Source organism: Gobius niger (assembly GCF_951799975.1).
Source record: "Gobius niger genome assembly, chromosome: 1".
Classification (NCBI taxonomy): domain Eukaryota; kingdom Metazoa; phylum Chordata; class Actinopteri; order Gobiiformes; family Gobiidae; genus Gobius; species Gobius niger.
Window position 1 is genome coordinate 54,133,417 of NC_136852.1, and position 15,289 is coordinate 54,148,705.

The window sequence follows — 15,289 nt, forward strand, 5'->3', positions numbered from 1 at the left end:
GCAACAGGGACTCAGATGGTCGAGCGGGTGGACCAATACTAGGGAGCCTCGCTTTCTAGGCAGCCTCGCTTCCATCCGTCTAGCTTAGGGCAGCTGTGGCTGCAATATAGCTTACCACCAGAGAATGAATAATAACTATAGGGCAGCACTTTGAGAAACTTGTGATACAGGCTTGTAAAGCGAAATACGCTGTGTAATCCATTGCAAAACACATACTAGCACTGCATCACTGTTCCGTGTATATAAAATTTATTCATTCACAGCTATATCAAATCATAATCGCAAACATAACTCCTAAATAAATATTACATATTTCTAACCTTTAGTTTGCCAGAATACTCCCACTGAGATTCAGAATCTCTTTTTCAGGAGAGTCCTGGCTCTAGAGGGAACATGATTGTACATGTTTTTAGTTGTACAGGATATCACATCACTCGGTATCTCCTCAAGCACAATGCACCAACCGGTCCAAGACCCTGTTGGTGTGAGGCAAGAGGATAAGCAGAAATATGCCACCCATATTATGATTGCATAGTAATATAAGGTCGAAGGTTTACTCAGGTGATCAAGGGCCCTACACATACTTCATTGACTTCATACATTTAATCAAATCAACTTCCTCCCACCTACGGTACTCCCCTCCCTTTTTTTATTTTTTTATTTTTTTTAATTCTTGCTTTTAATTTGTTTATTTCTGTTAGAATTGAAAAAATATATATATATATAATTGAAGAAATATCTTTAACTTCTGTGTGACATTTCTAAGTGAAAGTTTTGTGCGCTTTTTGTGTAGAGCCGGCAGCCTGGAAACCAGAGAGCACGTGGTGAAACCACAGAGACTCGACCCTGGAATCAAACCCGGGTCACTCTGGTTTGCACACTCTACAAAAGCACCTCAACAATTTGTTTTGTCAGACATTGTGATACACATGGTATTCCTTTTGTTGCTATAAATCAAACGGTTTTAACTATTTTGTTTCGAAACCACTTCTACATGACTAATGATTCTGGTTGCACTATGCACCTCGGCCTCACCCTGACGTCAGCGTGTGTTTTTTGTCCAACCAGGAGCAGTGTGGTCTTGTGTTTTTTAACCAGCCTCCTCCCCATACCTCTGCTAAGGTAAAATGACTGATGTCTCAAATCAGGCATCCCCTGCTCTCCTGCACAGCGGCCCATGTGAGTCACATTATTGTAATTGAGTAAGGATGGGGCGGGGTGTGAGCTGATCTCTCTCTCCTCTCCCAGATATTTTGCCGTATGTTTCAGAATGACCAGCAGCAAGCATCTCTCTTCCTCCTACGGCCCACCTTAAGACTGGCCCTAACACAGAAATCAATTAACTCCTTTCATGTTAGATCAAAGGCCCAATACACCAGTGTCCAGGGCTCTCCGTACCTGCTTTGGGACAATTAGCTCTCGGGACAAGCGGCAGATGAAGGGAGACTGCTGCCCAGGTCACGAACATGTAAGGGGGCTATAAACAAACAACGGGTAATTAGACCAGACTTGTGTCGATTTTTAAATGCTTAAAATACTCTCTTGTGTGATGAAGGCAGGAGATGGCTTTGATGTTCTTCTGTCATTCCAACTTTTCCCTTTTGGAGGCGCTACATCAAATCCGTGTGTGCAGGGATTTGCATATTGACACTGCCCTCTGAAATGTGCTCATAGCCATGCTGTCATTTAAGCTTCTTTCTCCACTCTTGCCAGTGGTGGGCGGAAGAGATCTGTTATAAGTTTACTCTCTGCATTCATGGGAAAAGAAGTGAGTTTTAGCAATTGTTTGACAAGCAGAGAGACGGCAGTACACACCTCACTGGGACGCATCATCATCCAACTGTTGTGTCCCTGGGTAAGACACTGCGTATGAGTGTGTTGGAGCAGTGGTCTCCAAACTTGCTCCTTTGAAGCCCCCCAACACGTGCTGGAGAACTCACCCCCCCCCCCCACAGTCCTGAAACACGCCCCCCCCCCAAATAAATCCAAACATACAAATAATAGTCAATAAACATTTAAATAACATGTTCTCTGCATATGTGTATTTCGCCATTTAATTTGTTGATGTAGTATCTCTTATGACCTGACTCTATCTCTCTGACCAGTAAAGGCTCTAGGCATCACCTGGAATTCCATGCTGCACCCCAGGTTAGGAACCACTGTGTTAGAGTGTCTGATGTTGGTCAAGGCTCAGAACAGCGGCCATGTTTCTGCACATTCATCTGAGTGTGTCTGAGCACCATGAAGAATCATAGAGAAATGCACAAAAGTTAATCAATTGCTCAAAGCACCATTACATAATCATGAAGTATGAAATGTTATGTTTTACATTCATAATATTGACAAATGTGTGATAACTTAGTGAGAAGGTCCAAAAAGGCAATGCCATTTACTTGTATGTTTATGGTAAATAATGAATTACATGGCATACTTCATTAAATCTAATATCAAAACCTAAATTGCATTATATGTTATTAACTGTGGTGAGCTAAAATGGGTTAAGGAATCTACATTACATTGAATGTAGTCAGTCATTGGAGGGTGACTCTCTGAGCTGCGGGCACTGTTTGGCACCACAAAAGAATATCAGGCCGGTCAGTCTGAGGAGGGAGAGAGCGTCAGGCTTTGGTCCACAGACAGGTGCGCTGACCCTGTCCACCCCTGGAGGTGCCACTTGCATTTTATTGGACATTTATGGCTGGCCAGCATTTTTAACCACCACCTGGATGCAATAAAGGTCCAGCTCCTTCGCCGTGGCTGCCCAGAGGATTTCCCAGCAGCCCCTGTGGGACCTCTGGCTAGTTAAGATGTTTATTAAGCTGAAAGTGGTCCGGTGGGAAAACATAGCACTTCAGAGAGATTTGGGCCTGCAGTTTTCTTGTTAGTCCGAGCGCTCCCTCGAGGATTGGACTTTGTTGACTCCAGATCTCTGAGGGAGGACAGGGTCAGTTCATGGGGCATGTGGTCAGCCAACTGGCCACTGGGCATTGAACCCAGGGAAGGGCGGGTATCTCAGATTATCAAGGTCACAATGGAAGATTTATTGAGATTCCTCGAAGTATAATGCACAATTATAAAAGCTATAAAAGTGCTTTTATTTATTAAAGCTTATATTATAAACATAAACAGGAAACCATTTAAGAGAAGATTGAAAAATGAACTGCTAATTGATAAATGAATTTAATACATGTGATAAAATGTTTCTAACCTAAAACATAATAAGGCCTTATGGACATTTTGTATTTGACATGACATGACATGACATCTTTTGCAAATGTTTTATGTCAATATCGTTTTCATTCAAGAAATTATGAAAAGTATTATATTTAAAATACTATAATTAATTTATTTTGTGACTAAACTTCTTAAATGAACAGACATTGACAATATAGAAAGAAGCATAGATAGTTTTTTTTTCCCCTTTGACAATTTTAATCCTGACTTTAACAACCAAAGCTTTATTTTAAACATTTTTAAGCTAATACATGATAGTAGCACTCCGGCACTCTCCCAACTCTCAACCATCTGTAAAATGTGTTTTGTTTTGGTGTGTTGTGTGAGAACACCTTGACCTCTGTAAGCTGCTCTGGATCTTTAGTTCAAAGCCTGACTCTGTCGCCCCGGGCCCTCTCCCCTCATAACCCCTGCTCCACGCTTTGTTTTTCTATCTGACTTTCTGCTAGTATGTGAGTCTTATTTCGATATAAGTCACTGCTTTTTCTCTTTGTAGAACTCATTTGTTGAAGAATTGAAGAAATGTTAAAATGTTACAACCTTTTTTTTTGCTGCTTGTTTTTGCAGAAAAGCGTGGATCTTGAGGTGAGGATGGGAGCGAGCCGCGGTGCATTTTAGTGCTCTCTGCCTAATGTTCAGGACAGATTAGGAGGGCTGTGCTGTGACAGAGGCTGTGGAGATCCTCAGCACCAGATCCATCCAGCTGCACAACATCTGGAGCGGGATTTCTACCTTTTCTCTGAAGTCCGGCCCATTAATGACACACTCACCACGGGACATTTATAACACTCGCTTCTTCCATGCAGATACAAAATTATGATTTTTACAGCCAAAGTAAAAAATGTATACTTTGTAATGGGGTTTCACTGTAAGGCATGAATACGTGGACTTTTCCAAAGACTGTGGGAAAAGTCAGTGTTTTCCTGCATATTTGATTACAGTGTCAATCAGTTTGAGCATTGTAACATACACGAGTGCATTTTTCTTATTATGTTCAAATATTAACATTTTGTGTGTTCCCACAATATTGTGAATGATTATTTACTATTATATTTCTTCTCATTTGGGAAAGGTGTTGAGTTGAGACAAATGAATAAATTGAAACAAATTGAAACACTGATTTATGATATATTTGGCTTTCTCAAAATAGAAAACCAAACAATTATTTTGAGAATGCCATTTAAAACAATTTTTTAAATTTCTCGTGTTATTTATCAAAGAATTATTGCAAATTTTCCTTGAATTACTATTTAAAAGATGATGTCCCTGCCTCACACCTTTCACTACTTTGACCACGAACCCTCTGTTTTTTCCACACGAGGGGCGGCTAAGGAGGCCTTGCTGATGATGGCACATCCTACAACTGCGCCCTGGGCCTCCCATCGTTTTGTTTTTTTTCTCACAAAGAAACATTATTTTTGCTCAGCCAAATCCGCTGAATAACACAGTCAAAAGGTGCTGAAACTTTTATCACTGGCCGGATGGTTTGATAATGATAAAAGTAGACTAAAAGAAACTGAATTGAAAGAAATCGAATAAATTGTATATTGTGTACGTGTAGGGTCATGTAAATGCTTGTTTTAATGTACAGTCCAGAAAAGGTTTGAAAAAGAAATAAAAAAAATACTTCAAGTGTATCCCCTCTTTACTTTTACAAAAAATTAACAATAATTATTATTATAGAATGATTGTCATTAGTTTCATTCTATTGTTCTAGCAACTCTGATGCACATGTATTTGTTTGCCTGTCTTTTAGAAACCTATGATGAAAGGAAACCTTATTTAGCAGCAATATGTTTTTTTTCTTTACATACAGTATATTTTATATTGACAGTGAACACAATGTGAATGGAGTGGTCTGGTGCAACGTTCATGGTGTATAAAACTTGCATTATTAAATGTAACTGTACTGTGAATTTCAAAATGGGAAAAATTGTGTTCATATTTTGTGCTTCTCGTAAAAGGGATACGTTTCATTTTAAGTTGATATGAATTGTGATATATAGCAATGTAAACAAAACAAAGTCACTCTCAAACAGTAAGATGTTTTGTTCTGTACATTCTTCTAAAAACGCCCTAAAGTAATTACTATAGTCGGCATACATTTTTGAAATGAAGGCCTGTTGAGGCCATTGCATGGTTTAATTTAGCTCCGAAAAATCCCCAGTAAAGTGTCAGTCTCACGCACAGACGTGTCATGGGCGCGTTTGCAATAGTCTGTTGTTACTGAAGTGAAACAGACGAAGGGAGTCCCCACATCACACGAAAGAAGGATTTTGTTTTACTGGTTAAATGCATCCACTGCCATCTGTGTTCCAACTTTAGACCACTTATGAAAAAAATGTTTTCAAGTTAATCTTTTGTTATAAAATAGACTACTTAGACTTTGGCTCTGGCTTTTACGTTATTATTCAAAATGACATAATTCCTGTTTTGCATGGCATTCCCACATTATGCACGTATTTGTGTGCAAAGGCTTTCTTATGTTCATCGAAATGTTTTTCATAGTTGAACCTGACTTCAGGCTGTTATTGAAGCGTACAGCTGCACAATATTATCCAAGGTCTTTTACTCATTCACTGCCTGCGGTTGTATTACCGTCATCCTTCCAGTAGGGGGTAATGTTGCAGTGTTAATAATTTGTCATCTTTCACTTCTTTCAGGCGCTCGTTTTGTTTGTCTTCCCGCTTAATGGACTAATGCAAAAGACACAACTGTCAGAGCAGAGACTGAGGCCACGTGAGTTTATGAGGGACTGATCGACAACAACATAATAGAGGAACTGCTATATCTTCACTATTGTTGGGTTCATTAAGCGACCAAATCAGCTACGCCACAAATGCAATGGGAATATTGATTTAATTTAATCAGGGTTATTGCATTGCCATATTTATCAGGATTATATCCACTTTAAAAGTGGATATGCAAAGCTACATTGTGTAGCGGGATTTGCCATGCTAAAGGCCAGCTTCTTTTGGCGTATGCAGCATTTGCGATCTGCGGGACCTTATTTCCTCTTTACTGTCACATGTTGATTTTACCCATGAAGTGGAAAAAGTGTGCAAAAAGGCCCGGACCATTTTCAGAGCCGCATCTCAAACTAGTATGTCAGCTAACTGTCACAGTGGGGCCTGTCAGGCCATCTGTCAGGAACTCAATAAATTTGTCAGAGCGAAAAAAGCGAATCCAATAAATCATAACGTAAACAAATCTGGCCAGCTCTTGACAGTGCTGTATTGTACTTTGTCTTAACCCTCTGGGAGTTAGTATTATCCCGCAGTATCATTTTTTGGCTGTCTCGGGAAGATAAGAGGGGCCAAGTGGTTGCGACGTAAAAGAAATAAATAAAAATGCATCAATAGGCCTGTCACTGCATGGGGCAGGAAATACTGTGTATCTGGTTTAATAAACACGTTTAAACAAAAACAATATAATTGTATAAATACAGTACTTAAGCCTTCTGAAGTTTCAATTTGCACTAACGTTTTAAAACCGCATAAATATTAAAGCTCTGCATAAAGGGATTAAATTAGGCCGCTGCTAAAATGCCGACGAGCAAACCTTCAATAATCTTGTGGTCAGCGATTCCGTTGACACGAGGCGGAGAGCTCCACGCGCCCCGAAGCGAGTCCTCGTGAGATGACCAGTGCGTGACCATAGAATGTGATGTTCTGAAAATCACCGACAGAAGCAGTGCTTCAAATAATAAACCTACTACGCGGATGTCTCGATGCGAATAAGCGCGCGCCAGTGTTTTATTCTGGCTCTTAAAGAAGCATCATGGTGCGCAAGAAACACTCGTTAAAAGATCAAAGTGAGTTAAGTATCAAAGTCTTCGCTCCCTGCAATTTAGGGAGCAATTATGTCTTCGGCCTATGAGCACCCCTTTGAGGATGTCAGGTATTAGTTAAGGTATTTTATTCTCTAATGACCGTCGCTAAACTTTGTTTTAGGCCTATAATTAACTCTGCTCGTATTTCAAATTATGGAAATCTCCTGGGCTATTATGTATCCACTGACAGAGACAAAGCTCTGCTACTGTCTTCATATAATTTAATAAATAACGACGGGGAGTTAAGCGTGATCATTTGTGTAATATTGGTCCATTGATTGGAGCCTCGGGGTTGACAGGGCCCTGACACGGTCATATTGACTTCTTGTCCATGAAAAAAAAAAAAATAACTGATGGGAATTCATTGCAACAGGACTTTGATCTATGTCAAATTATATGCATATGTTTTAATTACTCTGGTCTATTTGTTTGCAGCATATTTTTACTCAATACAGTATTTTGTCTTTAATTATTTTTCTGGTAAAATAAGATCTAAAACGTCCATATACGAATCAATCATAATTTACAAAGATTATTACTTTAAGGCTGTTTGCCTTTTGCAAACCCTATAGATGAGAGAACTTCTTCAAATTCTCAGTTAGGATTATTCTTTAAATCGTCATTTAAATTACGGCTGTTCTTTCTTTTACTTTATTTTTCATCCGTTAAAGTACAGTGATCACGGTGCGTAAACGGCGCGTCATGCGTGCGTAATTTGGTCTCCGGTCTTACCTTTCTGTTGGTTTCTTTATGGCTGAGAGGGAAATGTTTTTACTTTGAAACGTGGCTTTCCTTATAGCCTCGTGCACACCTGCTGCAGTTCTTTGCTGCTTGTATTCGGTGAGGGAGGACTGCCGTGCAGGGGCTCATTAAAAACAGTGCATGCGAAAGTTAGCGGATTGATTTATTGAATGAATGTGTGATGCACAAGTGACCCGGCTGATAACCTGCCGAACGAATAGCAGGGGGTGGTCATAACACGGGGACTACTGCCAGCTTTATGTGTTTTCAAATGTATTGATTAGTCTATATTGTATATTGATAGTCCTGGGCTAATAACACTGCTTAGTGGTGAGATAATCCAATATTGTGCTCGCTGGAGGTAATTGACCCCATGCCGATCGAAGCGCATAAAAAACGGTAAGCAGCTGGAGTCGTATGAATGGCAAACGTGGACATATTATCAAGATGTCTTTATTCTTTTAAATAATACTTCACGCTCTGTCTTTCTAGAGCTTTACTCATTCCCTTAACATTTACCAGCCTGTTAGTGTCATTCTGACCAGTAGAGGGCAACAGCAACAATCTGTTTTCTGTTTTGTAAAGTGGGCTACAGGTCATAGCCAAAGCCTCACTGCTTCTCAGGGAAAATACCAGGGCCGAGCCTGACCACCGAGATCCATGGAAGAAAAATAATATAAAAAATATATGTATGTGGGTTCGCTCTCTACACTCTTAGAAGTGATGTGTTGAAATTTAACACAATTTCTGTGTTAAGGCGCATTTAACACATGATGTGTTCATGGTAGCACATGTTGTGTTACTATTCTGTTGGTTTTGAAATTTCTGTGTAAAATGAAATTATACAAAATAACACACCTCATGTGTTAAATTATTATCCAATCACGTTGCGTATTTACAATAACACACTACATGTGTTAAACTGTTGTCCAATCACGGAGCGGGACAGTCCGCTCAATCTTCAGCTCCAGCCGCCATTTTCACTGACCGAGGACGAAATATAAGCGCCAAGTCAACACTTACAAGGTAAGCGAGTATTATTTTGTTCATATTTCACATTAGTTACTTTCCGAAAACTGTTTTATTTACGTCCCCTGTTTGCCGTTCGCAGGAGAAGGGTTTTTTTTGTTGGTAAAAGCAAGTCCGTCGTAGCCGTATGCTAGCTAACTTCCTCTAGATAACACAGTGATTGCCTGGCTAATGTCAAACCAAACGCAGAGTCGTTGCGCATTGAACAGGATTATCTTCCCTTGCGCGGGGCTGAAGTGAGGCCGTAGACGTGAGTACAGGTGCGGGACAGTAGCCTCCTCTGTCCCCGCCTCACACGCCTCCTCCCCGGGCTGACTGCGCTCTCCTCCTGCCCCCGCTCCGGGTCTCATACTCCGCTACGTGGATCTTAATCTGGCGGTATCGAGCATGTCTGACTGACTAAATGTTAGCGAGGCGAGCTGCCTCTGCTGTTCGCACTTAAAGTCCGGAGTTTTGTTTTGGCCAAAGCTAAATGACTGAAAAAGCCAGGGCTGTGTTTGTGGACTTGGGGCGCGGACAGGGGCTGGAGCTCTCGCTTTTGCGCGTATAATGAAGGCAGATCGGAGATTATAGAATTTACATTAAATCAACACTGTCTCAAAACTCTGGTAAAACTAAAATCTAAAGTTTGATGGTTAATTGTGCACCATATATGCAAAAGTTATGGTATTTTAGTGAAAGCAGTTATGAGAATTAAACTTTAAAATGTAATTACAGAGCCTGACATTTTTCCTTCACGAAAACAATTTCTTCTCTTACAGATTGTAAAATGAAGGCCAGAGTGGACAACAGGTATGCTCTGTAGATTATTTAAATGAGATGGTTAATAAACCTATTTATATTGTCTGAATATGTCTCCAAATCTGTATAATGCGTAATGCAGTTGCATAAATGTCTGTACTCTGATCTGTATTGCAGATTCATTAACAGTACCAGTCGTCAGAATAAGAAGCCTCCAGTGGGACCTTCTCTGATGAAGACCCAAACACAAGAGGGGCATTTGTCATTAGGAGCAAAGAAAATGGTGAGTTATGTATTTGTGATACAGTCAAGCAAGAATTCAGACCATGCTTGATAGTTAAATGATATTTTCTGTATTTTTGCCTTTTCCCAGCCGTCTTTCAAACTCCAATAAAACATAATAATTCCCCTTCAAGATAGATTTGGTGAGTACAAAGTACAAACTCTCTTAAACTTCTAACATTCTGTAAACTTATCTCACAATTGACTTCAACCGTGTTTTTTAATTTGTGTTTTCCTAGAGTCGTGTTCCTCCTGAGCTCTTCAACATTTACCTATACGTCTGCATCAGGACGTGCTAATGGATCAGAATCATTTATTACTCGCTGTGCAGAAGTTTCTCCAAACAGTGAGTTTTACTATATGTTTCTGAATATTTGTTGAGTCTTTGTAAAACATCAAAACATAATTTGCTTCTGTATCTGTTGTGCAATATGAAGAAATATGTATCATTTGTTAAGCGCATAAGTATTCAAATGTTTATGTATTGTGTTGTTTCTCAGACTTGATAAAGCATCGAAAGCCCTTTTGGAAAAATACCGAGACCCAACCAACCAGCAGCCCAGGACCTCTCCCAACAGCCCAGGACCAGCTCAGATCCTCTCCCAACAGCCCAGGACCAGCTCAGGTCCTCTCCCAACAGCCCAGGACCAGCTCAGGTCCTCTCCCAACAGCTCAGGACCAGCTCAGGACATCTCCCAACATCTCAGGACATCTCCCATCAGCCCAGGACATCTCAACAGCCCAGGACCAGCTCAGGACCTCTCAACAGCACAGGACTTACCGCTGCACTGAGCTACACCAACTCGCAGAACAACAGTCATCGCCCAAACGAGTGATGAGTACCAGAGTTTAGTGAAATTATGATTGTGTAGTGTAAGTCAGGACTTGGCCAACTAACCTCAAGTTTAGATTTTTATTTTTGATTGAAAAGAGTTTGACACATGACTAAATTTAACAAAACTCTTATCTTTGATGCGAAATCACGTGACAAACTAAATTGTGGCTTGTGAACATCCTGATTGACTGGTCACATTTGGCACAATGGTAGTGACTTTAGTATGGTGTAAACTTAATGACTATATGGTAAACATGGAAAATGCAAATCAGACCTGTCAAATTTAAAACTCAATGTTTTTTTCAAACTTCCTCCATGTTTCTAGCCTACTGCCAAGACATTTTTATGTTTTTTATATATTTGTGATTTGCTAATTCATAATAAATAAAGAATTACTTTTAATTATATTGTTTGTGATTATTTTAGTGTGCTTCCTGCATGTACAGTATGTATAATATTCATTTTGGAGTAAAATGAATATTAGATGATAAACAACACAAAATGTGTTAAAAAAAAGCACATCCCCGTGTCTAGTTAAGGACTACACAACATGTGTAAAAAACAACACAGTCAGTGTGTTGAAATTTTTAACACATTTCATGTGTTAAAAATGTCAACACACTGACTGTGTTAAAAACAACACATGTTGTGTAGTCCTTAACTAGACACGGGGATGTGCTTTTTTTTAACACATTTTGTGTTGTTTTTAACACATCTGTTTTAAGAGTGTATGTATGTATATCCATTTGAGCAAAATTTAAAAATAAATAAATACAGACACATACACATACATATATTATTATTATTATTATTATTATTATTATTATTATTATTATTATTATTATTATTATTATTATTATTTTCTTCAAATAGATATATGACATAGTATAATGACACAGTATATTTTATAGGTTGTTACACGACCCAAAATTCTAACCCAATGATGAGACTAATAAATATTATGTAGGACGTACTTACATCTTAAACAACATCTCAAAGTGTTTATAAATAATTAGACAGGATAATATAATATAATTCACAAATTGAGTATAATGATATATAGGTAAACTCCCCCACAGCTTATTTTTGGACCTTGATAACAATCAACTGCCGTGACGCACCGGGCAATCCCATTAGCAGCTTGTCATTTAACACAGTCCTTTGCAATAATTCCAAACACACGTGAATGTGTCTTTTCTTGCCTACAGACGCTGAACCAATTATACCGTGTATTGTTTTCAGAAAGCGTTTTGTTTTGTTGCAAATGTGAACGACACGAATGGATCAAACTGAGCAAACACTAAATACTCTGAAAGACACTTACTTGTTACCTCGTTATAAAATATTAAACGTACGTGCCTGCAATCATTTCGTTGCGCGTAAAAGCGCACTTGTATGGTCTGGTGCCCATCTTCCTGCTGCTGGACAGCGGCGTTATCAGCGCTCATCGCCAGGTGCATCATCTGAGAGGCCACAGCATAGGACACAATACACAAAAGAGCAATGACGCTAAACGCATGACCAGTGAGTGTCTTCAAAGGAAGAGGTGAAAGAGATAAAGATATAGGCCGACCCATATTATTATTATTATTATTATTATTATTATTATTATTATTATTATTATTATTATTATTATTATTATTATTATTATTATTATTATTATTATTATTATTATTATTATTATTATTATTATTATTGCAGACTTGGCTGACTGCTGTGTTGTTATTGGCCTGCGTAAAGCACACTGTACTGTGCTCCAATAGCATCCCCATGGCCGCGAATGGAGGACTGACTGAAGTCTACCCATGCATGCAAAAGTGGGAGGATCCACCCGCTTCATTCTCGGGTTGAGACTTTGGCAGCGACAGGGCACAGCTAACCGTCTCGGCACTTCACCCACAGTTACTGACAGGACATCTTTGCTCTTCTACCTTTGGAATTGCTATGTACTTGATCTTCTGTTTTTCTTTTTGATCTCACTGAAGAAGCACTTCCTCCAGAGAATAGCTGCTCTCCTCGCTGCGCGTGGAGACGAAACTGATTAAACTTCCTCTGTCCCAATAATAACAGGTGACTGTTGCGATAGTTTTTCCACGTGTTTTGTTTGTTGTTTGTTTCTTTGGGCCACGGGCACCACGAGGATCTTACGTTCAGACTGCCTGAAACGTTGTGCTGGACGGTCTTCTTTAGATTAAGAGAGCTTAGTTGCTTTTTCTTCCTTTAAACTGCAGGCTGTCAGCACGGAACTCCAAACGCTTTCAACAGGTTTCCAGTTTGTTAGCGTCTCACAGCTGTTTGCAAATACAGTGGGAACTTCTTTTTGTGGCATATCTGACCGTATTTGTATGGACGTTGCAACAGGTCTAGGGTCACTGGAGCGCTCCTCCGCGGCAGGTCAGTCCGTGACGTGCATCATGCTGGACGGCATTAAAATTGAGGATCATCCGCTGCGATCGGGGCAGGCTACACTCGGAGTAATGCTCGGTGAGTGACAATGGAGATTGGTAGATATAGATTATTTATTTTGTTGTCTTGTGCTAAAAAATAGAATCTTTACTGGCTCGCAATTTAAGCTCTGCAACCTATAGACTATTTGGATTAATTGTATTAGTCTGCACGAGTTATTTTGTATTTTCTCTGTATTTGCAGGTGGGAACTATAAAGGAAATAACTTGTTTTACTTGTGCATGTTTTAGGGAGTGACTGTCACCATCCCTCCGTGTGTGAAGGATGCCAGCGGCCCATCTCCGACCGCTTCTTGATGCGCGTCAACGATTCGTCGTGGCATGAGGAGTGTTTGCAGTGCACTGTGTGTCAACAGCCTCTCACTACCAGCTGTTACTTCAGAGAAAGGAAACTTTACTGCAAACACGACTACCAACAGTAAGCACAATGCGAGAGCATTTCTTTGCCTGCTTGTCCCGTGTGTGCTGTGCAAAATGGTTCTTGTGTGACCTGTAGGCCTCCACGTCTCGTCATTGCACAAAAGCCTGACGGGCAAGGGAGACTATTCTTTCTGCAAACCTTTAAATTAATTATATCTATTTTGCATAAATTATATGCAATATTTGGGCAGATTTCTAGAGGCCATAAATTACATTGTCATTTTGGACAGGCCTACAATCCGCTGTAGTCTGAGGTGTGTTTGCGGGAACATCATAAAGCCGTTCAGTGAGTGATCGTATTTGCCTATTGAAAAGAAACCGCACATTGTTCTGACGAAGAAATAGTACAAATAATTAAAGCAGTGTATGATAGAGCGCGCTTACAGCTCGCAGTGCAGCTCCTGGATTATGGCGTCAGACATAATATTTAAAATGGATATTTTGGCACTTGTTCTGGTTTATCATTATACAGGCCCACCGCCGTATATAACAATATTGTTTCATCGGAGACAATTTATGTGTCGTAAAATATGAGAAGGCCAAAGGTGCGCGCGTCGCGCACTTGGCCTTTCCTTTTCAAACTATTCAGTCTGGCTAAAACATTGTGAATCAGTTCGACAAATTTCGAACTTAATTTTAATAATTATGTTATTTATGCTTTGTCCTAAATGTAGCCATGTTTTACTAAACGACGTAAATTCTCCTTGTGGTGTATTTTTGTCATTATATAGTTAAACATTTTTATAGCCTATTGCCTTTTTCGTGTTTTACAACATTTAATTCCTCATTGGATCAACGATATACAATAATTACACTGCAAAACAATGTGTTTTCACGTATTTACGCGTCAGCGCCATATTAGATCCCTTTATAATTATGCGCATTTTACTCCATCGTAATTTTGTTTACTTAGCCTAGTGTATGTTATGTTTTTCCCTCTACCATGAACCTATTTTTTTTTTGTATCATAGTAAAATTATTATTATGGGAATACAATGTTTTCAAATTAGGCTAAAAAATGTTTGATAATTGACACAATTTGTGAAGATACAGTGTTTTTATTGATTCAGGTCTTTCTGTTTGAATGCAATGGATTAAAAATTCAAGATTACGTTGGTTTAGGTCGGATTAACCCAGTAAAGGAGTTGTAACGGGACAATGCTGTTTGGCCTGTAGACCCTCTCATTCCCTGCATCCTGTTGCATGGGTGCTTTTTTTTCATGCTTGTCACTAAATGTTCATCTATTGGGGATTTTAACAATACTCCGTAGATAAGTGGGATATTATAGTCCTCTGTTAGACACCTTTCAGCCGACAAAGAGTTACATGCATTGCCATGCGTTCCTTTCACTGGGCTTTGTGACAGGAGTGTAGTCACGGCTGACAATGGGAATTTCACCGCAGTAACTATGGGATACCAGAGTCACGCAGTCACAGTTCAGAGGTGGCTCAAGCAGAGACTCCCAATCTCTTTCCATGGCCTTCTAAAGCACAATCTCCCCAACTTTATTCATTCACTGCGTGTAAACAGTTTTTCTCATTGTCAATAATTAATTTCCCACTTGCACTCATATTTTGACTCAGTGCCAGCTTTCTCCTCCTGTTTGGTTTGGTGTTGTTAATCACGCCGCCTTGTTGGACCCGTCAGGCTATCCACTTAACCACTAATTCCATCCTTTAATTCTTCTTCTCTGCTTGTATCCTTCCCCT

The 15,289-nt window shown here is 39.6% G+C and overlaps 1 protein-coding gene across 2 annotated transcripts in view; it reads left to right on the forward strand.

Annotated features, from left to right (window-relative positions):
* Positions 1-12,558: 12,558 nt before the first annotated feature.
* The window catches only part of lmx1bb (LIM homeobox transcription factor 1, beta b), a 46,902-nt gene continuing 44,171 nt past the window's right edge, over positions 12,559-15,289 (forward strand). Inside the window, exons 1-3 of one of the 2 annotated variants that reach the window (XM_079578766.1) lie at positions 12,559-12,764; positions 13,056-13,178; positions 13,391-13,577. In XM_079578766.1, the coding sequence (XP_079434892.1) occupies positions 13,109-13,178; positions 13,391-13,577 (257 nt within the window). In that variant the 5' untranslated portion in view covers positions 12,559-12,764; positions 13,056-13,108. Of the gene's footprint in view, positions 13,179-13,390; positions 13,578-15,289 lie in introns of both variants that reach the window. The other variant, XM_079578765.1, reaches the window with a different exon arrangement.